General features: G+C 41.7%; 1 protein-coding gene across 4 annotated transcripts in view; it reads left to right on the top strand.

Annotated features, from left to right (window-relative positions):
* CEP85L (centrosomal protein 85L) overlaps positions 1–24,670 on the top strand; it is a 270,268-nt gene extending 245,598 nt beyond the window's left edge. For 3 of the 4 annotated variants that reach the window (XM_073337154.2, XM_073337155.2, XM_073337153.2), the window contains one exon: positions 1,123–5,907. In XM_073337154.2, coding sequence (XP_073193255.1) covers positions 1,123–1,286 — 164 coding nt within the window. In that variant the 3' untranslated portion in view covers positions 1,287–5,907. Of the gene's footprint in view, positions 1–1,122; positions 5,908–24,605 lie in introns of those variants that run through there. The other variant, XM_078852177.1, reaches the window with a different exon arrangement.
* Positions 24,671–25,767: the final 1,097 nt, after the last annotated feature.

The raw sequence follows: 25,767 nt of genomic DNA, 5'->3' as shown, positions 1-25,767 counted from the left end.
TTATAAGATATACAGGAGGGGCAGAACTCAGCCTGATAAAATGTAGTAATTCCCCACGTGCTTCTTACCACAAAGATCCCAAAACTCTTTTCAAATGTATATGATATGACCCAATCATAATCAGGAACCACTTTATAGAGTAGTGCCATCTTCTCTAAGGTGAAATGCAGCAGCTGTTTGATAGCACACAACGTAGCCAACAGGTTAGGAGAAGAAGTGGAGAAAATTATATATGTTAGCATACTTCCGGATGAGCCAGTATACTGGCATTAATGCACATAAGTTTACAGTGCCATGTGATCTTGAATAAGTATAAGTAGTCAAGACTCCAAAAGGGATGCTTTCAGTAACACAGGTTTACTACTAATAGAACCCACTTCCTGAAGCAAATAGGTGTTGCACTGAGATCTCCCAACTGATTATTAATCTGACTTGATTTTGTGAGCTCCAGTAGGATCACAACATGAGATGCTATAAATTAAAGAAAATACTCTAGGACCTCACTAATTCTCATTAATAGAGAGCTATTGCAGACCAGCCATGGTTATGGACTAGTGAGTGTTGGGGCAGGAATCGACACATGTGTAGTTCTCATTTCTGTTACCTACGCAGCATTTGAAGGGGTTGGCTGAACGGTGGTTTTACTCTGTGAGGTCCCAGGGGAGCATTAATTGCATCTCTGTTTGAGATACCTACTCTTGCTATTCCAGGCTACAGGAAGGATACATCCTGCATGCACTGCCCTCCACCAGGTTGCCCAGACCCGTGTCCACCTGCTTTTGGGCTGTGCCCCAGACTCCTGGGGAGAAAGTCATGCTGCCACTGCTCCTCCATCCCACCCAGCACGCTTTCTATTGGCAGGAGCCCCCCCGGAAAATGTGGAGTCAATCTGGCCTTTAGGGTTTTCCATAGCCACTTTGAAAGAGCTACAGTAGATTCAAAAATTGAATAGTGTATGGTTTTAAGTGCACTAAGTACTGCATGTGGATGGCTTTTCATTATATTGAAGCAATTTTTGTCCTGGTATCACTAAAAACCAAACGTGCTCTCTTCGAAGTAAATGAATGCGTAAGCTTTCATGTGGTTGCAAGGTAAGCTCTAGCTGTGTCTTGTTTTTCACAGCAACGAGCTGTTCAGCTGAAGAGAATGAGAATTACCACAGCACAGAAACTCTCACCAAGAAACTCTCAGAGGTGTGTCAGTTACGGAAGGATATTGATGAATTGAGGACTCTAATATCAGACCGTTATGCTCAGGACATGGGAGACAACTGCATTACCCAATGATAACATTTTGGTCTCACAGCAATGACTACATTATTAAATGCTGCTGTGTTACAGATCTTTGCATTTCTATGAAGGAGCCCTGTGGGAAGACTGCATACTGTATAGGAGCTGCACATGGGTGTCTCTGCTGGATCTGAGGGTTGTGCATAATTAATTTGGGGGATGGTAGGGAAATCATAATTCGAAGTGGTACAGATCTCAATAAAATCTGTGTTCTCCAAGCTACTGAATGTAGGACCAAGCTGTGAAGAATGTTCCCATTAGAGATGTAGGATTTTATTTCCTCCCTCGTGGCTCAGTTAAACAATTTGTATGGTTATATTGTTTTCTGGAGTCAAAGCAAAGTCTCAGAAAAAGGCACTGTTGTTACTACTGTACTTACTTTCCTTCATCAGCGGTTGAAATTGCACTGTCAGAATTGAAAGGCTGGAGTGACAGGTTCAAGCACCCAAAGGTGTAGAGAAAAAAATGGACAGTGGAGCCAGATGCTTCTGCAAAACACATCATGTTGGAAACGGCAAATTGGGGTGGTCTTAGACTATAACAAAAGGTGGTTGCTCTTTTTATAATTGCCTCGTGAATTAGGTAAGGGAAAGAAGGGGTAGTTTTAGCAGCTGATCCTGTTAATTATTAGAGTTTTTATTTTATCCAGCAACAGTCTAGGCAGACAAACTCTGTATGTGAATGTGGTCCCATCAGATTTAGATGTTAACCTTCTTCATATCACCATCTTTTAACATGTTGCTTAAAAACTTTGTTTCAGTAATATGAAGACTGTGTGACACAAACCCACGAAAGCCAGCAGCTGTAAGTCTTAAGACTGGCTTTCTGTCCAAAAAAAATGACACTGGAGACATCTCATGGTGTGTGTACTGTAGTTATTTTCTATCTACAACCTCTGTTTTAAATGTGTTCAGCCTCTATATCAAAGGCCCAATCTTGCAGGCCTCCTGAAGGTAATGAACACCCTAAATCCAGTGGGTCAAGGAGGCTGGTTGGCACCGTGCAGCATCTGGGCCCCATACACAATATTTTCTGCCTCTCAGTGCTGAAAGCTCAGAATGCTATCCACAGACTCTCTCATTTTGTGTGGTGTGCAGGACTTGTAGATTTTTCCAGTCCTGTAGGAAAGGATTACTTTTTAAAAAATAAAGGAACACATCATTATCCAGTGCAAGACTGCCCCTGCAGGATAGATAGAATATTAGCACTCCCGCAAAAAGATTCTGTGATCAGAATTTAGCTGGGTAACTGTAAAACAAGGATACCGCTATTTCACTGGAGACAAACACAGCAAATAAATTCTGCCTTCAAATGCTGACCTGACCAAAATGGCTGTCAAGCTGCATTATTAATGTTAAACAGACAATGAGAAATAATCGTAAAAGACTACAAACACATTTAAAATTGCAAAAGTTTTGAGAGCAAATAGCTGCAGCTTGCTTGTGCAGTTATTACAGCTGACAGTACAGTGCTGACAGCATTAGATATCTTTTGTTAGTAAGCTTATGGGCAATGACAAAATGGGCTGGAAGACAGCAAACTGTAGTAAAGGAATGGCTATTTTCAGTTTTTCTGACAATATCTATATTTAATTTTCACTGTTAGCTTAAAACAGAAAAATAGCTTAAGAATAACGTGGATTGACATTGCTGATTTTAATGTTGACATTTTCAGCTTTCTGTTTTGTGTTACAAAGTGTTTAAATGTCATTGTTATGAACTTAGAAAAGACTGACCAGAAGATTTTTAAATGACTAACTATTACATGGGTTTATTTATTCAACAGGTCTTGCTTGCTAAACTGTCCCTACACCTGGCGTAGGTCTGTGAAAATCTATTTTAGTGTTTATATTAATGGTTCTCAGTATTTTTCAAGTGCAGATTTACTCAGACTGAAGCAGCAACTTTGGGAGCACTAAGTCTTCCATCCTTACAACTGAACAGCCTAATCTTTACATTTTAAAAAAATCAGCCTATGAAAGGGAAATGTATTCCTGTTTTAAATCGCGTGGGCACATATTGGAGGGATAGCGTAGTGTTAGAGACGGGAACAGCAGATTCTGTTTTTATCTGAGCCAGGTCCTCCCTATGTGATGCTCAGCAGGTCACTTAATCTCTGTACCTCAGTTTCCCCATCTCAAAAATGGGGATACTGCACTGGGGAGTTTTGATTAATGTTTATAAAGCACTTAGAGATCCTTGGAAAGAAGTTGCTATGATTCAAAAGTATTATAGAAAGTTCTCCCAGTATGAAAGTCTTGATTTTTTTTTAGTTGCACTATTGTGAATGATACTGTAATTCTGCATCTTTTCTCTTTGGTATATTAGAGCGCCAATTGTATTTACATTAAAATACAAGAGCACTTGATTTTTAAAGTAACACACTGAGTTTATCTGCCTCAGTCAAATTAAAGCAGGGAGAGAAATGGCAGATGTGATGAGCCAAAGATACAAATTACTGATAAGGTTAGAATTAAGCGCCCACAAGAATAAGTATTTTTCCTTTTCTTTGATTTCTTAGAATTGGACCTGCTGTTGTAGGAGCTATTGCTATATATGCATCAATTTACAGATGTCTCCAAACAGAATAAGCTTTGTCTAAGTAAGATATGCATGATTGTTTAACTGGTTAAAAAGTAGAGCGTGTGTGGTCTCATTTGACATATTTAATATGATATGGTTGATTAACAAATGTTAACAGTGGCATTACTGAAACTGATTTAGTCATGACAACTTTTTGCCATAACTTAGAGACAATCTCAAGGGCTAAAAAAAAGTCTGAGTGGATACTGTACCATTTTGTCTATTAGTGGACTTTCAGAGAAACAAGTACAGTAATTTTTGTACAGTTTGTTTAATTTCTCCAATCCTTTAAGTGATACTTACAGTAAATAACTACTGTATTCAAGAATGTATTTTGAAAATGGCATAGAAAGGAGTTGTCTTTGGGTAAGCTATAGAAGATGCTATGTATTTACTGTTTATAAGTAGTTCAGCTCAATTGTATAAACTTAACTTAGATTCTTAGCCTCAGATGTGTAGGTTTGTAGTGATGTGGTTCTGTAATTTGAGGTTGCTATAACCACCAACTCAGGCGACATTTTAAAACTGCCAGTAGCGTAGCTGTAAGAGCCAAAGTCATTTTGCTCTGCTCATTTCTGAAGATTTCTTACCACTTTTAGTTAGAGGGGAAAATAATCCTGCTTTCTACTTTAAAGATAAGAGGGTGCAAGGAAGGATGGAAATCTCTCTTCAGGTACCTGACACCTGAATTTTGCCCTCACTTATGTCCATGTACCCTCAATGACATAAGTGGGGTTGCATGGGCATAACTGGAATTAGAATTTGGTTGTTTTAATAGAATTGGAATACAACAGGTTTTTCTGCTGCATGGGGAAATATTTAGATTGTTTGAATCAATCAACCAACATTTTTAAAATATGAAAACAAAACAGTGGCTACTGACAGTTATATAAATGGATTTTATATGACTAGCTGATCAGCAGTATTAAATCCACTGCTGCATACCTTTGTGCCTTTTGTTGCCTACAGTAAATGTATATAGTCCCAATGAATTTTACTTGAGCTAGAAGAATGTCAATAATTATTGCACCTTGTTTGCTTGAACTACGGATCTTTTGTTTTTAGGCTTTGATAGTAAGGAGTCTCTTACGTAATATCTAGAAATATGTACTAAATGCTATAGGTACTAGGCCTACATCTTGTAAGTTAGATGATTTTTTAGCAGTCCAGTTTCTCTGTACAGGAAGAGTGAGAGGGAAATTCAATCAGAATGATAATTTTGTATATATTAACGACAATATATCATTGGTAATCGGTGGGGAGGGGGGGCTGAGGCTACCTTTTAAAAGCACAGCTGACATATGTACTGGCTCAGTCCCCAAAGGCTGGTAGTTATGTAAATTGGGTTCTGTTTTTGAACCGCCCAGAATACCTCATGTGTAAATAGAGTTGTCATGACTTAATCAAAATGCATTCAGTGTAAAAAGTAAAGGAGCCACTGGGTGGCTCACCTTTAGCTCTGTTGTTGCCTCTTTTTGTAATTTTTTTATAGTAGGGTTTACAGCTAGAATTTTGAATGCCAAAGTTCTATTTATTAAATAATAAGTTTTCATTGTTAACGGCTAGTATTTTTCCACTGGAATTTTGTTTGTTGATGTTTGGGATTTGTATCTACAGAGCAAAAATAAATTTTGTTACAAAATTACTGTTTTTAATCCTAATTTATATTGTGATAACACCCGGCTAGGATTGATGCCTCACTGTGCTAGGCACTATACAAAATAGGAGCAAGACATGGTCCCTCCACTGAAAGGCCAGCAACCTAAAAGTAAAAGCAGAGAGAAAAGATACCAGTACATACCAACTGTGACACATACCTAGACAGAAGAAGGAAAATTACTCACCCATAATACTTTTTTTAAATAGTCCTCTCTTCTCCTATCCTACACCAAAAACAGCCTAACACACAGAAAATCCATTCCACCTACCAGGAAGCAAGTTGGCACAACAGTTGTCACTCTTGGACACCAAGTGCGCATCTTCACCCTTGGTATTCATGTACAAAACCTCCACTCAGCTGCCACCTAACCCTGTAAGTGCCTAGATTCACTTGGAGCTTAAACTTTTTGCAGTAAAAGTGCCCATGTTTCTGCCTCTGAACAGGGGTGCTACTGCCCCACTCCAGGGGTCCAGGTGCCTAAGCCCTAGTGCCATTCATAAACTTGGGGGAATAGGCAGCCTCTGAGCACACCTACCATATCAGGCCCTGCAGACAAGCTCATAACTCCACACAAAATGGCTATACGGGTGGGGGGAGGGAATGAGAAAGTAGGACTTCCTTCATTACCTTTAGCTTAGTAGTTAAGGTACTTGCAATGTGGGAGACCCCTGGTATTGGTATTTTTATCTAGGATGGGGTGGGGAGGCATGCTCATTTGCTATCATACAAGGCCTTTGAAATCTTGCTTTTTGCCTAGCTGTTAAGGAATCTTAACATAAGGAGGCTCCTTGTGCTTCTAGCAGATATATGGGCTGCTCTGAAGTCCTTCATCCCCTAGCCTAGGAGATATTCTGGCTGCTACAGAGCCCAGCCAGCAGGCGGAAGAATCTATGCGCTATTCTGGCTAAGAGAACATGCAGGTCAATGAGCAATAGCAAAGGGGATGTGTTTAAAATGAGTCTGTGCAGAGAGGTAAAAGGATTGGCCGGTTGTTGAAGATCATTCCCAAATGGGTCATGATCTGGGTCCTACATCTCAAAGTTGCTCAGAGCTCCAAGCTGCATCAATTAATACAGGCCCTGTCACAGGACTCGACCATGTGGAGTTAATCAAAGAAAGATTTGTGTTTGTCCCCACTTAACACAGGTTCATAACCAGTACAGCCAGACACTACTTAAACACATGAAGCCAAAGACAGGCCAAAGGAGAATGACCAACTCCAAATGGCTTGTTGCCTAAAGCAAAGTAAAGAGAGAGTGTTTGTTTATATTCACCTCCTGGATCCTTGCAACTCCCTGTAAGAACTCTTCTCCCTCCCTTCTCTTTGGCCTTGGCTTTGGACTTTGTGTGAACCTTTCCCTCAGAGACAACCTTTCAGTCAGCCACCATCTCACTTCCCAGAGCTTGCACAGAAATTATTTGTTATGCCTACCTGCCAGAGACACCACAAAATTCACCTCTAATATAATTAGCCAGTGTGTTATACACATTTCACATCACTGGGAGTTCTCTAGCCCTCTCTCTGGACTGCTAATGAGGTACTCCTCATTAAATGAAACCCCCTCTGTCTTCTGTATTAACATATGTGCTGGGCAACATATAGCCCACTTTTCCATAAGGCTGAGCAGTTCATAAAAGATTAACTTCATGAGAATGTGATGAATGAATCTGTTAAAGCAATTTTAATACTTAAAAACCCCATTTTCCTCAGTCTAAATATAGTACTGTTAGTGTACACTACAAAAACACTATAGGTCCAAACATGGTGTGTGGTTTTTCTGTTGTGTGTATTTTTTACAAAACACACACCTCAACTGTGACAGCTACACCTACAATAGATTTTGCAGTGGTTCACTATGGCTGAAGAGTCATTTGGTCTGTAAGCAAATGACAGTGGTGTGAGCTGGTGTATTTGAAGGTGTGGGGAAGGAGATAGAGAATTCTATGATACTCAGTTCCTGTAGTGTGTGTGTGTGTGTGTGTGTTACTGTGGCAAAGCTTAATAAAACTGTCATCTTTTTCTCCTTGTGCTTTATTTGACTTATGCCCAATTGTTTGGGGCTGCTTTTCTAATTTTTCCTCTTGCCAGGACTTTACCCAATATTCTCTTGAAGTCAATAACTTGAAAAGTCTACCGGGACACCTTTTAGAAAATTCAATATTTTCAGCTAATACACCTGGAATGTTTTATAAACAGCTTGTCAGGGTTAGCAAACATGGGCAGTAATGGACCTGAGAGTTAACTGGATTTGTTTGTCTCGCCCCTCTGAAAGCTATTACCTAGAGGGATGGCCAAGAAAAGATGCTGAAGGAAAGAAGCACATGACTAAGGAGAGGTAGAGTTCATTTGTTCCTGCTTTTTTTAAAAAAAAAAAAAAAAAATTCCTCTGCCTTAGTCCCAGAATTAATACTTGTGATGATGCTAAAGGTTTGCACTGAAATAGTTACTTTACATTGTGAACAGCTCCTTTAATATAAGAAAATTGAGATTTTTAATATCAAAATCTTATTTTCATATATATTAAAAACCACAGTAATCCAGTTTCTTGTCTAATAAAATCTGGCAAATTAACACAATACTCCATGAAACTCAATTGCACAAAGCACTCATGTATATGCTATAGAGCAGTGGTTCTCAACCAGGGATACGCATACCCCTGTGGGTACACAGAGGTCTTCCAGGGGATTCATCAACTCATCTAGATGTTTGCCTAGTTTTACAACAGGCTACATCAAACACACTGGCAAAGTCAGTGCAAACTAAAAGTTTCATACAATGACTCGTTTATATACTGCTCTGTATACTATACACAAAGTATAATCTTTATATTCCAGTTGATGAATGTTATAATTATATGGTAAAAATGAGAAAGGAAACAATTTTTCAGTACTAGTTCACTGGACACTTATATTTTATGTCTGATTTTCCAAGCAAGTAGTTTTTAAGTGATTTGTCTTGCATTCCCCCAAGTTTCACCTCAAACTCCTGAAAGGGGTGCAATAGTCTAGAGCCACTGCAGTAGAGAATAATTTGTGACTGGCAGAGAGATGCACCAGATAGCAATAATGTGAGATGGTTAGGATTCATGAGAGATGACTACAGTCCCAGCTGCAGAAAAGTTAGCTTTACAGTTGGCCACTGGCTCCAAAATATATAACCTAGCAAAACAGTTCTGTAACATTTCAAAGGCTGAACCAAAACTATATTTCCACCTGCTGAAGCCTCAATTAGTAGAAAGAGGTTCTCCAACTGACACTGGCCATGCATCTACATTTGCAAAGGCAGCTAGGTGGCATGACAATTCAATGTATTAGCATTGCTTCTGTTTGAGGTCTGAATTCATATCTGGCACTGTACAACTGAGCTCTATACAACTTGACTGACTTTTGTGTACTGCCTCTTCTTAAATTTGCAAGGGAGCAGCAGCCATTTTATGAGGCAGAGCTGATCATAGAATATCAGAGTTGGAAGGGACCTCTGAGATCATCTAATCCAATCCCCTGCTCAAAGCAGGATCAATCCCTAACTAAATCATCTCAGCCAGGGCTTTGTCAAGCCTGACCTTAGAAACCTCTAAGGAAGGAGATTCCACCACCTCCCTAGGTAACCCATTCCAGTGCTTCACCACCCTCCTAGTGAAATTTTTTTTCCTAATATCCAACCTGGACCTCCCCCACTGCAACCTGAGAGCATTACTCCTCGTTCTGTCATCTGCTACCACTAAGAACAGTCTACATCAGTGGTTCTCAAAGCCACTGTTCAGCCACTTGTTCAGGGAAAGCCCCTGGCGGGCCGGAGTGGTTTGTTTACCTGCCGCGTCCGCAGGTTCCGCTGATCGCAGCTCCTTGCTCCAGGCCAATGGGGGCTGCGGGAAGCAGCGTGGGCCAAGTGACGTGCTGGCCACCCTTCCTGCAGCCCCCATTGGCCTGGAGCGGCAAACCGCGACCAGTGGGAGCCAAGATCGGCTGAACCTGCGGACGCAGCAGGTAAACAACTGCTCCAGCCTGCCAGGGGCTTTCCCTGAACAAGCGGCAGACCGGCTTTGAGAACCACTGGTCTAGATCCATCCTCTTTCAAACCCCCTTTCAGGTAGCTGAAAGCAGCTATCAAATCCCCCATCATTCTTCTCTTCTGCAGACTAAACATCCCAGTTCCCTCAGCCTCTCCTCATAAATCATGTGCTCCAGCCCCCTAATAATTTGTTGCCCTCTGCTGGGCTTTTTCCACATCTTTCTTGTGAGTTTGGGGCCCAAAACTGGACGCAATACTCCACATAAGGCCTCACCAGTGCCGAATAGAGGGGAATGATCACATCCCTTGATCTGCTGCCAATGCTCCTACTTATACAGCCCAAAATGCTGTTAGCCTTCTTGGCAACAAGGGCGCACTGTTGACTCATATCCAGCTTCTTGTCCACTGTAACCTGTTAGGATATAGATATTCAGGCCTGTCTGTAAAGGCCTGTACTTTAAGAATTTAGGTGTATTATCATCACTTGGGTAGTTAGAGGTATAAAAGAAAGAATCAAAATCACTGCCTGCCAGTGTAAGGTCCTTCTCTTACTGTGACAGTCTGAGGCCCTGTTCTTAGGCTAAGGCCTTTGGCTAAGCGACAGAGGCAGCCATAAGCTGGGAAGCGAACGGTCACATCCTCACATTCCAAACTAGTCACATTGAAAGAAGGTGCTATTGGGCTGTTAGGAATACAATCCTATCCTGACAGTGCCTATCACCTCCAGAGAAAGGGAAGTGCCTAGAAGATGTAAAAGGAAATTGAGGTTGATAGTTTCCTGTCTGGTAAGAACTCACTTATCAATAGACACAGCTGGGAAACTCTTATGTCTTTATAGATGTAGTTGTGAAATCCTCACTTCTGTATTGTTTTGTCATCATAGTTCCCACTTTGCTATTGTTTATTGGCATGGTCTCTGTCTGGTTCTGTGATTGTTTCTGTCTGCTGTATAATTAATTTTGCTGGGTGTAATCTAATTATTGTGGTGGGATATAATTGGTTAGCTAATCATGTTACAATATGTTAGGATTGGTTAGTTAAATTTCAGTAGAATGATTGGTTAAGGTATAGCTAAGAATATTACTATATAAATTAGGGGCAAACAGGAAAAAGGTGGGATTTGGGAATAAGGAAAAAGGAACTTGTATTTAAGCTTGCTGGAAGTTCACCCCAATAAACATCAAATTGTTTGCACCTTCGGACTTCAGGTATTGTTGCTTTCTGTTCATGCGAGAAGGACCAGGGAAGTGGGAGAGTGAAGGAATAAGCTCTCTAACATAACCCCTAGGTCCTTTTCTGCAGAACTGCTGCCTAGCCCTTTGGTCCCTAGTCTATAGCGGTACATGGGATTCTTCTGTCCTAAGTGGAGGACTCTGCACTTGTCCTTGTTGAACCTCATCAGATTTCTTTTGGCCCAATCCTCCAATTTGTCTAGGTCCCTCTGTATCCTATCCCTACCCGCCAGCGTATCTACTACTCCTCCCAGTTTAGTGTCGTCTGCAAACTTGCTGAGGGTTCAATCCATGCCATCCTCCAGATCATTAATGATATTGCATGTTAGGGGATTGCAAAGTTATGCTCCGTCATGGAGACTTAAGGAGAGAGAACAAAATTAAAGTACATTTACTGATAAAATATCTTTCCAAATGTTGATTTTACTGTATACACAAACTGATTATTATTTATTAATGGAAATAGTTTATCAAAATTTACAAATAGGCAAAGTAAGAAAAACGCTGTTTGAGAACAAGTCTGATTTAAACATTGTCAATATCACATCAAAATATACAAAGCAAATATCTTTAACAGTTAACTTCTTGAATCTCCACATCTGTCATTAAATTGTCTAAGCCACCATAATTTCCCACAACTGTGAACATTGAAATAAAAAGAAAAAAAATTAAAAATAAGCGTTATTATCCACTAAAAAAAAATTTTTTTTTCAAAGTAAAAATTTAATTTAGCCAAGCCTAAAAAATAAGTTATTTCAGGCTGAACACATAGGACTGTTCTCTGGATTTTTTTTTTAAATCCATAACATGAAAATGGAATGAATTCAAAAAAAAAAAAGTCACCACACAATTTGGCCCAGCTAGCATCTTATGTCAGTCCTTGAACACTGAATATAACAGAGAGGGTAATGCAGATGAGACTAGAAGTGCACTGAAAGAATTGTGTACAGCTATTTTTCTAGACCCCACCTACATTCTCAATGTCTGACTCTTTCACACACTAATATTAAAGAAAAAACTAAAAATAAAAACCGTTTGAGTGATAACCAATAATAAAATCTGCTGGAAAACATCACGCACTATGTGGCGCTGCTGGTGAGCTGCACAGAGCAGGCTCTATGCTCGTTTGTTTTGGACTTTTTAAGACAAAACTCTGAACCAAAGAACCACATTCTAGCCTCAGATACACACACACACACACACAATCCCATGAAGGGCTGAATGAGGTTACAAATGGTTCGGCTTTTCTTACCTTTCTGTCTAATGTTTAGATTTTTCACTAACTTGCTGGCTATTTCTCTTTGGAACCCTACGTGTAGAAATCCAGTCTGCTAATTAAAGTTTGCATGCAGATACTGAATATAGCTGGTTACTTGAAATATGTGCAGATACCAGGCAATCCATTGCCCCTTACTTGAAGCATACTACTGATCTCCCAAGGTAGACGAGTCATTTCACACACTATGATCACAGACACAGTGGGTGCAGTTACATCATCAAACTAGAAGGAGGATAATAAAGCTCCTCATGAAGAACATACGAAAGGTTGCCTTGAGGAAATAAAATGTGTAGGTTGTATTGTGTATAGTATAGGACTGGCTACAGCTATGAAGTTGTACACAGAATTGTTTTGGTGAGCTAAGATGGAAAACATCAAACCTCTTTACATACCTTTGTACACAACAGAAATGGTAGATTGTGGATTTGGATCGAGACCTGATCCTGTTCTAAGGACTCCAGTGGAAGCAGCAGAAAAAAAAATCCCAATTTCAGTTCCTAGAGAAAGAAACAGAGAATCTGCACTAGAAACAAGTCAGACCTATGAACAGGAAACAAAACCACTTTCTCCGATGCCTAAGAATTCCTTACACGTTAATCCCAATAGTATACTTTTAGAAAGCATTATCTTTTTAATACATTTTAAACATATTACTGACATTTTTTTGGTTCAGGCTACCTCCTACAATATTGATTCAGTGGTGACACAAATTAATTGCTCTGCTCCTTTCCATGACTTCTGTCTTTATGATGTCAGTGCTGTAGAGACATATTACAGAAATCACTTTGTCTGTGAGCTTTGAACAGGTAATATGGGTAATACATTACTTTATGGTCATTGTGTAGACCATTTAATCATATTCACAATCATTAACTTAACAAATGCACTTCACATACAACACCTTCACTTTTTTTTTAATTCAATGTACTCCTAAAGGTATATAAATTAGACTCATTCGAGTTAGGAATGGAAAAGACCTATTCATCTATCTGGGTTCATTCATTTATAACGGCAGGATATGTTAGGAGTTGCCAAAATGACCAAAGTTCTATGTAGTGCAGGATCCCCAACAATGGCCATAATTTCTTTTGGCCCCTTCAATTTCTCTCGTCTATGATCAATAGGTGTTTCCCATGTGTTTGTCAGTACACAGCCCACCAAATGCCCTACTTTGACAGAGGGTCCCAAGTAGGGTAAGTACCAAGCTCACTGACTTCATCTCAGGGGATAGGAACTGTTTCACCTCATAGGATTGTTTGAGAATTTTGCACAACTCATATGAAAGACTCAAATGGTCCAAGTACACAGAGAGAGGGGAAAAAAAAAAATCAGTCTAAAGACAAACAACCAAAAGCTGTAGCATCTAGCCTTACATTCTGCACAAAGGCAGGATATAGCTTAGTTACAGGGAACTAAGCCACCCCACATTTTGTCCAGAATGCATTTTTTCACTCCCCTCTGAGTCTTCTGGCTGTGCAGTCTGTTAGAGACACATAGTTTTGGTTCTTTGCCCCCCTGCTCCCAGCAAGGAGTTTTGTACCTTTCAGGTTTCTTTGATTATGGTACAGCCTCATAGCAGTCTCGCCACCTCCTCTCAGGGTGGTGGACTCCTTTTGGCCTGTTCCCATATGCATTCAGGACTGTGCTCCATGGTTTGGTTAGGCTAGTTGTTGGCTGCCCTTGAGTGTGGTTAAATAGCAGAGGGCCAAGAATCTCTCTGCTGCTGGAGATTCCTTGGGTGGCACAGTACAGCATAGGACAGACAGTAGTGCTGGAGTGCATTGTGCTCTGCTTAATCCTTTGCTAGTAAAGTGGTCCCTATGGGTATCCTTATACAAGTGCCAGGTTTGGACACAAGGTGGCCCAGGTTGGTCGAAACAGACAAGTGTCTTAAAGCCACCTTTTCTCCTCTGTCGCCAGACCTTTCCCCTACCTTCCAATGAAGACTGAGCATCAGTGCCTGTTCTTTTGCATCTGCTCACCCCAAATATCGCTTTGATGGTATATTCACACAACTGGAAGTGTTCAGCTCATACTTGCAGCCTCTTATCTGAGTGCTGGGCTGCTTGTTTTGGGAGAATATTCGAAGTGCTAGTCTAGCTGCCAGCTTCTTTGCATCTGTGGCTAACATAGCAGGACTCAGTTCCTACACTGTTGTCTTACTAATAATTCTATGTCCAATATAAATGATTGGCAGAATCCAGCCATTACTTCACAAATGGTAGTAACAGGCCTACAAAAACCCTTCCTGGAAAATTATTTAAAAAAACCAAACAAACAAAAAAGAAAAACCCCACCAAAAACATGCCCCAAGAGGATGTTTTTCTACACTCAGGCAGATGCTGGTGGGCTTTTGCCCTGACTCATGAGCGTTTATATCTTTTACTGAAAAAATATTAAGCTAGTACAACTCAAGGACCGTGTCCCTGCTGTCTAGAAGTCTGCTAAGCAATGAAACATTATGAAGTGACTTAGATTGATGGCAATCTCTGTGTGGCTTGGAGACATGCTATATACATAATACTGTGACAATCAGTTCATTAGTGACATTATCCTCCATTATTTTAATCAGTCCATGAAAGAGTGAAGACAAGTAATGGGATGGTTAGTTTAATTATTGTTTAAACATTTCATTAAAACTGATTATATCAGCCTTAAACATTTCTAGCCTCCCACTCAAACTTTGGTAAGAAGTGAGCGAGTGTATTTTTGCATATGAGGTAGTACAATTTCAGAGGCCTGGATTCTGTTTGCAGCATTCAAGACAATGTCTGAGGTGGAAAGCAGCCTTCAAGACAATGACTGTGGCTCAGTCTAAGCCATCACGGTGTGCAATGCTGTCCGTTTGAGTAGAAGCCAGTCTCTTTGCAAAAGCTGATCTGTCAGCGACAGCTCTTTCTGTGATGTGGCAGTGGGAGGAGCTAAAGTCTTTAAAGCTTTTCTCCAATTTAAAAAGAAAATTGTTTTCTTGAAATCCTGGCTTTGCAGAAAATACTGGATTCTCCCCAAGCTGCGGCTGTTGCTCCAGCTTTGAAGGTCAGCACATAGAATAGCTTGAAATAGCTGATTGTCTGAACTGCAAAAGGCTTAAAAGAGCCTACTAGGCCATAAAACCCAGATGTCTGTTCATACTGATTTTAAAATAAATAGAGAACAAAATAATTAAATTTAAAATAAATCCTGTATTAAAAAAATAGGGAGCAAATTTAAAGCCTAAATACGGCCGTGACCTACACCTCCTGTAGCCCTATTCATTTCATTACGGTTGTATACCTGGTAAATCAAGACCGAATTTGACATAAAAGCCCAAATCAAGAGAGGTGTTTGTTTCTGTCATGGGTTATTTTTCTGTGTACCCACCCACTGTGCATGAAGGAGAAATAATTCTATGATGAAGTATGAGTATTCAAAATATGTAAGTAACTAACATGTCAACTAACGGTGAAGGAGAGTAGCTAACGATAAATGTGAACCCATTTAATAGAGATCACTGTACTTCTGAAAGTTGCTTTGTTTTCCCCTTCTCTTGGTCTACTCACATGCCACACTTCACTGTAGCATCTGAATACCTTACTGTCCTGTTGTTCAGGAGTTCTTTGACTGGGATTGGCAAAGAGCTGATGTCCTGCTGCCTTTCCCCTGTTTCCACCTTCTAACCTACATTTTTGTTTAAAAAAAAATGCATTAAATACTTTCCTAATATTACATTTCCATGCCAACTGTTGGTGCTGCTAACTAATGCTGGACCACAAGGGCCATTGGTCTGATCTAGTATGGCACTTCCTATGTGCCCTCTGCTGTGCCACAGAGATGATATGATCTCAAATATGACAGGATGTGTTCCCCAAGACCAACCTCTCTATTAAGACATGGTCCACGTTAGGAAGAAGTTTGAGAACCCTTGTTCTGATATATATAATAATTTCAGCCTCTTTCTAAGCTTGTGGCATAGCTGGGGTGACTATCTCCTGAGCCACTCTGTTCAGTTTTTAAGAGAACAAATAAATATTCAGCACAATGAGATCTCAAACAAAAAAACTAGATGAAAAATCCCCACTTTTTGCAGTCTCAGAGAATCAAAAGGACCAAACTGCCATGAAGACTAAACTAACCATCCCTCCTGTGCTGTGCAGAAATCTGGACTAAACAGTGTAGTATCTAGGTGCTAGATAAGCACCGACAACCTCTCTCTTCCCCCCCCCATGGGTATTAGAAAGTAATTGATTTTTTTTGTTTTGTTTTTATTCATGCAACATAGAATTGCTAAACAAATGCCCACAGCTTCCATCAATGAAATGACTGTATCAAAATATATATGAAATTATGCCATGGTGGGGCGGGGGGGGACCCAAACTTACTTTACCACTGGATAGGTCTTGTTGGGGCAGGCAACACACCTAGGCAGAGGAAAACTCCAATTTCAAACTAAAACGTGTCAGGCTTGGACAGCCAACCTGTAAAGCTCGTCCAATAGATGTGATTGTGTGAACCACATAGAACTAATGCGTTCCCGGCAAGCAGCATACAACAGCCTTGTTTGACTGTGGCAAGGGCTGCTAAAGTTAAAGAAGGGAGTTAGTAAGCTGGAATGTAGGAACGTTGATTTGAAGAAGTTTGGAGCGATGTGAAGTCTCGAAGAGAAAATAGTGCCTGTGTACAAGAGACCAGATGGAAAGGTTGCAAAGCCAAGATACCGATAGAGGTTACAAAATTCAGGAGGTTCAACCTTCTGAAAGGACACTGGTATTATTATGGATGAAACCATGCAGCGGCGTAGGATAGTGGTTACCAGAATGTCAGACCAACTGCTGACTGTAAAACTGTGTTGCAAAGAGGTAACTATCCATACAGTAAGTGGGAGAGGATCAAAAGGTAAAAGAGGGTGTGTTTTGATGAGTTGTTGTGCCTTACCTGAAATACACTATCCAATCAGAAGGTAATTATTGGAGCAGATGTCTATACTACCGCTTAGGTAGATGTAAGTTGCATCGCTCAGGGTGTCAAAAACCCACCCCCTTGAGCAACATAACTTACATCAACTTAACACAGAGTCTTATCATCACCTCTTCACTGACACTGATTTAGTGCAGTAGTGAAAAACCCCTACATGAATATGTTGGAACTGTGAAGGTGGATATGAAACAGTCCATGGAGGGCATGACCTTGGAACTGGAAACTTAGAGGGGGAAATAACCCTATAGCCTTGTCAATTTCAAACACACTCTTTCAGAAGAGGGAAAGCCATCTCATAAGTGTCCTCTACCAGTATAACAAGTCCCAAATTGAGTTCCTTTTAATAATAAATAATAATAGCAATAATTAACAACAACAGAGAGATCAGGGATAATCAATTGTAAGATAATAGTTGGCAAGTGCATTGTGAGACAGCACAGACTTCTCCTTGTGGTATTCAGAATGCAGAGACTTTGGAAGCACCTGAACTCCTGGGCACTGGAAAAGCCTAAGTGGTGGAAACTTAAAGATGAGAATGAAAAAAAAAAAAAAACCCTTCAAAGAAGGAGCAATGTGTAGATTTCCTGACTGCACACCGGAATGCATGGAGGACAATTGGTTCAAACTCAAGTCAACTTTGCTGAAAACAGCATATGAAGTCCTAGGAGTGATTAAACCAATGCCAAAAAGGATAAGAGGGGAGATTTGGTGGTGAATCCACTGAGGAAAAAAAGGTAATCTTAAAAAAAAAATGGCAGGCCAGTAGCAGTGATAAGATGGCATATACAGGAGCCCAAAAGGAGCCCAAAAGATGTTGTGACAGCCAGAAGTATAGGCTGTGATGACTATATAACCCACCAGGAGGGCATGAGGGAGAGACTCACCAAGTCAAGAAAGAAAATGAGGGATGTGAAAGAGTTTGCTTACATTAGAAATGAATTTGGTATATTGCAAACAAATGGTGAATCAATGTTTGGAGTGATAATTTTGAAAGAGTGATGAATGAGGAGAACCGAAGGAAACCAAACTGGTGCCTGGCAGATAAAGGAAAAGGTTACAGAGGCACTTAAGCATCTGGGACAAATTAAGTACCACAGGATGCGGTGAAATCATTGAGAAGGGAAGAAATCAAGTATCTTACAAATGTGTCCAACGGTATTCTTTAGAAAGGAACAAAGCCAGATGAATGGTGTAAAAGCTTGGTGGTGCCTATTTTTAAACTCAAACAAGATATTACACTGTGTGCTAATTATCATCCAATTAAGCGGATGTCCCATGTTATGAAAGTATAGGAGAAGATTACTGAAGAGCATCTATATAGAACTGTTGAAATTTGGAAGGGTCAGTATAGATACATGCTGGGAAGAGCACAATTGATGCCATATTTGCATTATGGATCCTCAGAGAAGTTTACAGAAAAGAGATGGCAACCAGGTATGGTCTTTGTGAATTTGCAGAAGGCGTATAATGATGTACCAAGAGAACTAGTTTAGTGGGATTTCCGATGGAGAGGTGTGCCAGGCAGATATATCCATCTTATCCAGGATATGTATGCTGGAGTGACTACTGCAGTCACTCCTAAATGGGGCTACAGTTAGAGAATTTCCAGTAAACATTAGCCTACATCCTGGAAAGCAGTTTTTTGTTTGCAGTTGTCATGGGTGCAATAAGTGAGACTATACAAAAGGAAACACCTTGGAACATGCTGTTCACTGATGACTTAGTCAGATATATGTGGAAGATTAAGACCCAGCAAGCCAATTGCAACATAGCTCTGAGTGGACTGGACTTTGAGTGAACACTGGTAAGACCAAGCCGAAGATAACAGAGAGGAGGACTCACTATATAGCATATCACAGGCAGAGAGCTTAGAAGAGAGTGAAAGAATTTAAATACCCAAGGTCAATTGCTGTGGATGATGCTGTCCTTCCGAGTGATGTCAAGCATTGTAAAAAAGCTGTGTGGTTCAAAAGGAGGGAGCTGACTCCAGTTCTCTATGACAAACAAATGCCTATAAAGTTAAAAGGAAGAGTGTAAAAACCTGTAGTTTGACCCATCTTAACGTTCTAAACAAAGACTTGGCCAGCCATAAGAAAGAAAATCAGTGTACTTTCTGCCATGGAAATGAAGACAGGGTCAGAGGTTGGACACTTCATGATAGGAAACTAAATTAGGTTGTTTGTGGCCGAATGTGGCTTGCTCCAATGTATGACAAGTCGAAGGAGGCTAGGCTACACTGGTAAGGGTATATCCAGCAGAGACTGGAGAGCGGAGATGTTGGTAGGGTGGCTATGGTTTGCGGATGGAAGATGACCAAATGGCAGACCAGAGACTCGGGGCATCAGTGGACCTCAGAAAGACCTATCTGCATGACAGGGTAGTGTACAATCATGAGTTTTGAAAGAAGGCTATAAAAGCCACCAACCCCAAATAGGGAAATGGCTGGAAAGAAAAAGAAACCACCCTTGGAAGAGGGGACATTTACCAAAGCAACAGACCAAGTCAGAGACTTTGATCAAATGTGGCTCCCTTCTACCGATCATGTCAGGGAAAGAACTGCTTGGACCAAGGATTGAGTCTATTACTCTCCCCTAAATAAGTGAGAAATTATACTGCACTGAATGTAAATGGGTCTTTAGCTAGCTCTGTTCCCTCTGGCTGTGATGCAATTTGTCAGTCACGCCCAGATGCAAAGCATCACTCTACTTGCTTTTCCCCCTTCTCTAGAAGGTGATGGGGGGAGGGGTGTAACCCCATCACACATACCCATGTCAGTACTGCAGTTTTATCAGTAGAAGGCAACATGATCACACACTTGACGGAGACAATCTATCTTGTAGAGGGCAGTGATACAAACTGTGGGAGACCAGTCAGAGAAACGTTGTGTATTAGCTAATCTAAGGATGGGCACCAATTTCAAAAATCAGATTTGGCCTTAGCATTTGGGAGTGTTTAGAACTGAGGTTTTGAGTCAGGCCCAGCTTTGAACCTGACTGCAGCTTTACCATCACTTACTAAAATGGGTAAGAGTATTTGGAAGTTGACAAGGAAGGGTTGGATTCACAAAAGGACTTGAGGTACCTAAATCCCAGAAGCAAGTCCCAGTGATATTCAGAAACCCCCCACTCAGCTGCCCCCTGAATCCCTTAGGTGCCTAAAATTGCTTGGTGTCTAAATTTTTGCAGTAAAAGTTCTCTAGGCACATGTGTTTTGACCTCAGTGCACGTGCATGGCATCCCCATGCCAGGCATCTGGTCACCTAAGCCTCAGAGTAATACATAAACTGGGGGGGAAACTAGGTGGCCTGCCACCTAACTCACCTCCAGGCCTGATCTGGTTGGCATAAGCAGACCCTATTTACCAGATTGGGTCCCTATAGGCAAACTTACACAAGACAAGACATGTGGGAGGAGGAAAAGAAGATCTCCCTCATAACTTTTAGCATAATGGTTAGGTTACTCACCTGAGATCTTGGAGACCGTTGGTTTAAGTCCTCCCCTTCCCTCCTTTGGGCCAGAGATCTGCCACCACTTCACGGATGAGTGCCCTAATTACTGGACTATGGGATATTCTGTTGAAGTTGTTCCTTTGTGGATAACTAGCTAGCAGTCACTGGAGTTGGAACCGGGTCCTGGGTCTCCCACCTCCCAGGTGAATACTCTAACCACCAGGCTAGAGTCATTCCCATGTGCATAAATTCACTTTCTCTCTGGCCCAGTGGTGAAGCTGCTACACTGTGGATAAGTAATGAAAGAACCATTGGTTTCTTCCTCTTCCTTTCATCCACCCCCATCTTCCTACAAAAATGGCACAGGAATCTGACTCCCAGAGAGGGTTTGCACCTATTGAAGCACTGGGGATGGGCGGGTGTGGGCCTGCCCACATCTGAAACCCCCCACCACCTCCAGTCTAAGGGAGGAGTCACCAGACCCAAGCATCAACTAAGCACGGGAGACAACTTATGAACCAAAAAAAAAAAAAAAAAAAGGACAGGAGTGAGGGTCACAGGTTCAAAATGAGAGATCCTAAGGAGGACACCGAGCCGAGAGCCCCCAGACAGCGCATACTGCTCCTCAAAAGGTGTCCAGTAGGGATGGGAATAGTGTTTTAACGATACAATAGTTTAAACGGTTACTTTTTTAATCATTAATGAGTTCACAATCTACCCCACGTAAACATTATCTTTGTCAAGTGTCTTTACTAACAACATAACCAGACAGTCGTGTGTGTAAAACCCACTTTTTTTGTTTAACTTTTACATAATATCCGTGAGCTGCCCCAACCCCCAAAAAGTCCAATTAGAATTTCAAATTTACTGCTGATTTTTGTTAATTTTTCTTAACATGTTTACATGCTCTGGTGTCAGTCTTGTGTGCAGTGATTAACAGTAAGGCCAGCGTTCGAAAACACATGTTCTGCAGGCACAGACGATCCTGGAACGCACAGGTAGCTCTGCCAATTGTCCAAGCCTTGGAAAATGCTGTACATTGACCTTCCACCACTCCAGTGGACTGCATTCCAATGAAGGACAAGGCTCCCTGAAGTAATTTTCCAGTTCATTTTCTACTACATTCTCCTCATTCTCCTTTTTGGTATAATCTTCACCTAACACCACTATAATCACTATAACAGCAGTCTCAGTTTCACACATTTTTTTCGGCACTGGCTCTATCGGCTCTTCCATTTCGGCACTTCTCAATTCAGCCACAGCACTTGGAGGTTCTTCTATTTGTAACATCGATGTAAGTTGCAGAAGCTTTGATTTAGTAGTGATCTGGACAACAGGCAAAAGAAACCACATGTGTTTATGGCGTGGATCTCACAAGGAGGCAATAAGTACAGGTTTGGTAGTTATGGCAGGATCATTGGGTTTCACACAATGCTCCAAGAGCAACAAACAGCAGCCTTGGAATCAGCGACCTCCATTTTCGACAGAAACTTCACTTCTTTGGTGAGTTTGGAGAAGACTGTTACAAACTGGATAAATATTTGAAATTGACACGGACTGTTCAGCAGACATGGCAGTTTGTATTTTAAAGTGGAAAGTACTAGCAAGATATCCTCTATTAATTGCCAGTGCTCATCTCGCAGCTGAAGCATTTGGGCATCAGATTGTTTTGTTAGAGCGCTATCTGAAAGCACAGCTGTTATAGCCCACCTTCGCTTACTGAGTCTTTCAAACATGTCATATACCAAATTCCGATGAGTTTTACACAACTGGATCAGATGGTGTCGCTTAACCCAAAGCTGTGTTTGTTTTCTTTCTAGTGCTTTTTCAGCTACGGTGCTTTGGTGCAAATGTGCAACTAGTCGTCTTGATCCACACTACTTGAAGAAAACCCATCATTTATGGCTAGCTGCAAAGTATAGGCAAAGCAATTGACAGATTCCCATGTAATATACCTGGCGAGCACAATGTTGCTTGCATTATTGTGTACACACGCCAAGACATGGCTTGCCAGACCCCATCTTTTCACTACAGTGTTTAATTTTTCAGCAAGGTTTTCTGCTGTGTCGTTCTGCCATACTTTCGGTTTGTAGAACTGCAGATCGAAGCTCTCAAATTTCAATATAATGGTAGGTTTCAGAGTAACAGCCGTGTTAGTCTGTATTCGCAAAAAGGAGTACTTGTGGCACCTTAGAGACTAACCAATTTATTTGAGCATGAGCTTTCGTGAGCTACAGCTCACTTCATCGGATGTGATCGATGAAGTGAGCTGTAGCTCACGAAAGCTCATGCTCAAATAAATTGGTTAGTCTCTAAGGTGCCACAAGTACTCCTTTTCTTTTTGCGAATATAATGGTAAGTGACAGTCATGTAACTTTCTGTAGTTAATGCCATCCGGCAGTCAGTGGTGAAAGCAACTTTAACAGAATTTTCCCAATTTTTCCCCAGACAGACTTTATACAGTCTTCATCGCACTTCTCTAGTAGCGAGGTTATAGTCGGTCTCACAGGCATATGGTATTCAGATTCTACAAAACTCAACAATGCACAAAAACCTGTGCCCTCAACGACACTTATAGGCAGCATATCTGTAGCGATCATGGTTAAGGCTACATTTTAGTCATGAGTATTTTTAGTAAAAGTCATGGACAGGTCACGGGCAGTAAACAAAAATTCACGGCCCGTGATCTGTCCATGACTTGTACTATATAAGCTGACTAAAACTTGACCGGGGGGCGGAGGGGGGGGGCGCAGGTGCTCTGTGAGGGATGGTCCAGTGGCACCACAGGTGCTGGGGCACACGGCCCGGGACCCCCACCGGTGCTGGGGATAGGGAGCCGGGCGGTGGCATGCGGTCCAGGACCCCTGCTGGGGATGGGGTTGGTAGGGCTGGCAGACTCCTTAGCCAGCTCCGCATGTCCGTGCAGCTCCTAGCGGGGAGGGAAGGCCGGGGGGGTGGGGGGGCTGCAGGGGCAGCACCTGTAAGCGTGGGCAGCGTGCAGAGCCCCCTTGCTCTTCCGCCTAGGAGCTGCAGGGACATGCCAGCTGCTTCCGGGGAGCCACCCCCACTCCCGAGGTGAGCGCTGCCCCACACCCAAACCCCCTGCCCAAGCCCTGAGCCCCCTCCCACATCCAAACTGCCCCAGTAATGGCCAGTGCTTCTGGCCCAAGGGCTGCCTGATCTGTTCGGGCAGCCCCAGAGCAAGCCGCACTGGCTGCTGCAGAAGTCACAGAGGTCACGGAATCTGTGACTTCCATGACCTCCATGACAGACACACAGCCTTAACCATGGTGCACAACAACTCCATTAGTTCAAGAAAATGCAACATGTGAATAAAACCGTCAGAAACAAATGTCAGCGTCGTTTGATTTTTGCCTTCTTTTTCCACAGGAAACAGGGATGTTTCAGCATTGCTCTGGTGCTGTTTGCATACCTTAGCTCGGTCTTACACAGTTTACATTTAACGGTATCTTCTGTTATTTTTGTGAAATGATTCCAGGCATTACTCCTTTTCGATTGCTCCACCTTCACTGTGGAAGAATAGTTACCAAAAATCACGATAACCTACATGATGTTGTTTGAAGGTTTAATGCTACTAAAGTGTGACGTCAGTTCCATAGCAACGGTCCTAACACTGCGGAACCTAGTTCTGTATACACCAGTGGTTCTCAAACTATGGCTGCTGCTTGTTCAGGGAAAGCCCCTGCTGGGCCAGGCCAGTTTGTTTACCTGCCACATCTGCGGGTTCGGCCGATCATGGCTCCCACTGGCCGCGGATCGCCGCTCCAGGCCAATGGGGGCTGCGAGAAGCGGCATAGGCCAAGGGATGTGCTGGCCACCCTTCCTGCAGCCCCCATTCGCCTGGAGCAGTGAACCGCAGCCAGTGGGAGCCACGATCGGCCGAACCTGCGGATGCGGCAGGTAAACAAACCGGCCCAGCCTGCTAGGGGTTTCCCCCGAACAAGCGGTGGCTCTAGTTTGAGAACCACTGGCATACGCTATGAAATGGAATTGCTGCGGCATTTTGAATGTGCACATTAGGTATTACAATGTCACAAAATTAATTTATCAATCTGTTTTAAACGTTTACTGAATACATTAATAGTAAGACTGATGTTTATCGGCTAACTGTTTAATATTTTATATCCAGGGAGACAGTGGACACTGCACAGAGGAACATGGCCCAGAGATGTGACTTAAGAGAGGATCTGAAGTAAGGGTGCTCTGCAACTATGGGGCTCCCATCCATCTTCTTCCTCCTGGCATGGTGGACGGCTATATTGGCTGGTGCCAGGAGCAGGCCCCATGACTTTGTGGCCCCACAAATAAGGTGTATATAAATAAGGAGATACGGGGAAAAGTACAGCCAAAATTTGAGGAAGAGGAGCTGGAAAAGGGGCTGCAATCAATGTGTGCCAGGGTCTCCCTCTCGCCACAGAAGAAGCAAATGTTAGGAGAGGTTGTGAACTGCACCAAGCATACACCTGTGCTTACGACTCCGTGAAGGAGCCTCCAACTATTATCTCCAGAGGGGGTTTGCAGCTGAAAATCTCAAGCAGAGGGAGGTGCCTTCCTGTAGCCTGGACCTAGATGCCTACCTCTGAAAAGGGGCAGGGCTTAGCACACCACACTCGGCTTAGCACATCCTAGTAGCTAGTTTAGGTGACAAACCACCTAGCATGCTGGCTTTTGTGAATCCCATTCTGAGGCACCTCTCCCTCCCCATTCACTGTAAAGAGAGCTAGGCAACAAACTCAGGCTTTGTGAATCACCATGATTTTCTAGATCCCCTAGAAGTTAGGTGTGGTGATGCATAGTGACACCATGACTAAATCTCTTTGTGAATCTAAGCTCACAGAGGAAAAAAAACTTGTCATTTTCTCTCTAGGTACAGTAGGTTGTTTCAAATTTAAAAAAAAAATTCAGGGAAATAATATGTGTCACGTTAGATCTGATATTAATTTGCCAGTAAGTGTAAGACTGACATCAATATCATTACAAATATGGGAATGAAACAGGAATCTGGTTAAGTATGAAGGCAACTTACTTTGGATTAATATTAAAACATTGTTTATTTAAAATAAAAAAAGATTAAATTCGGAAAAGATGACCAGAGACCGTTAAAAATTCATCATATTAAATTCAACTGGAAATAAAATAAAAATAAATTCATTGGAGAATAAAGACTGAATATCAGAACAATACCAAATATCCCCTTGCGCCAAGAAAATCTAAACTTCTTGCCTGTGCTTCATAATTCAAAAAGAAGAAAGTACATTCCATCAAAGTCTTTCTAACAAGCAGATCCTGTT

The sequence above is a fragment of the Lepidochelys kempii genome, chromosome 3 (genome assembly GCF_965140285.1).
Source record: "Lepidochelys kempii isolate rLepKem1 chromosome 3, rLepKem1.hap1, whole genome shotgun sequence".
NCBI lineage: Eukaryota > Metazoa > Chordata > Testudines > Cheloniidae > Lepidochelys > Lepidochelys kempii.
The sequence above is the reverse complement of the archived record's forward strand: the minus strand, read 5'-3'. Positions and strand labels throughout refer to the sequence as shown.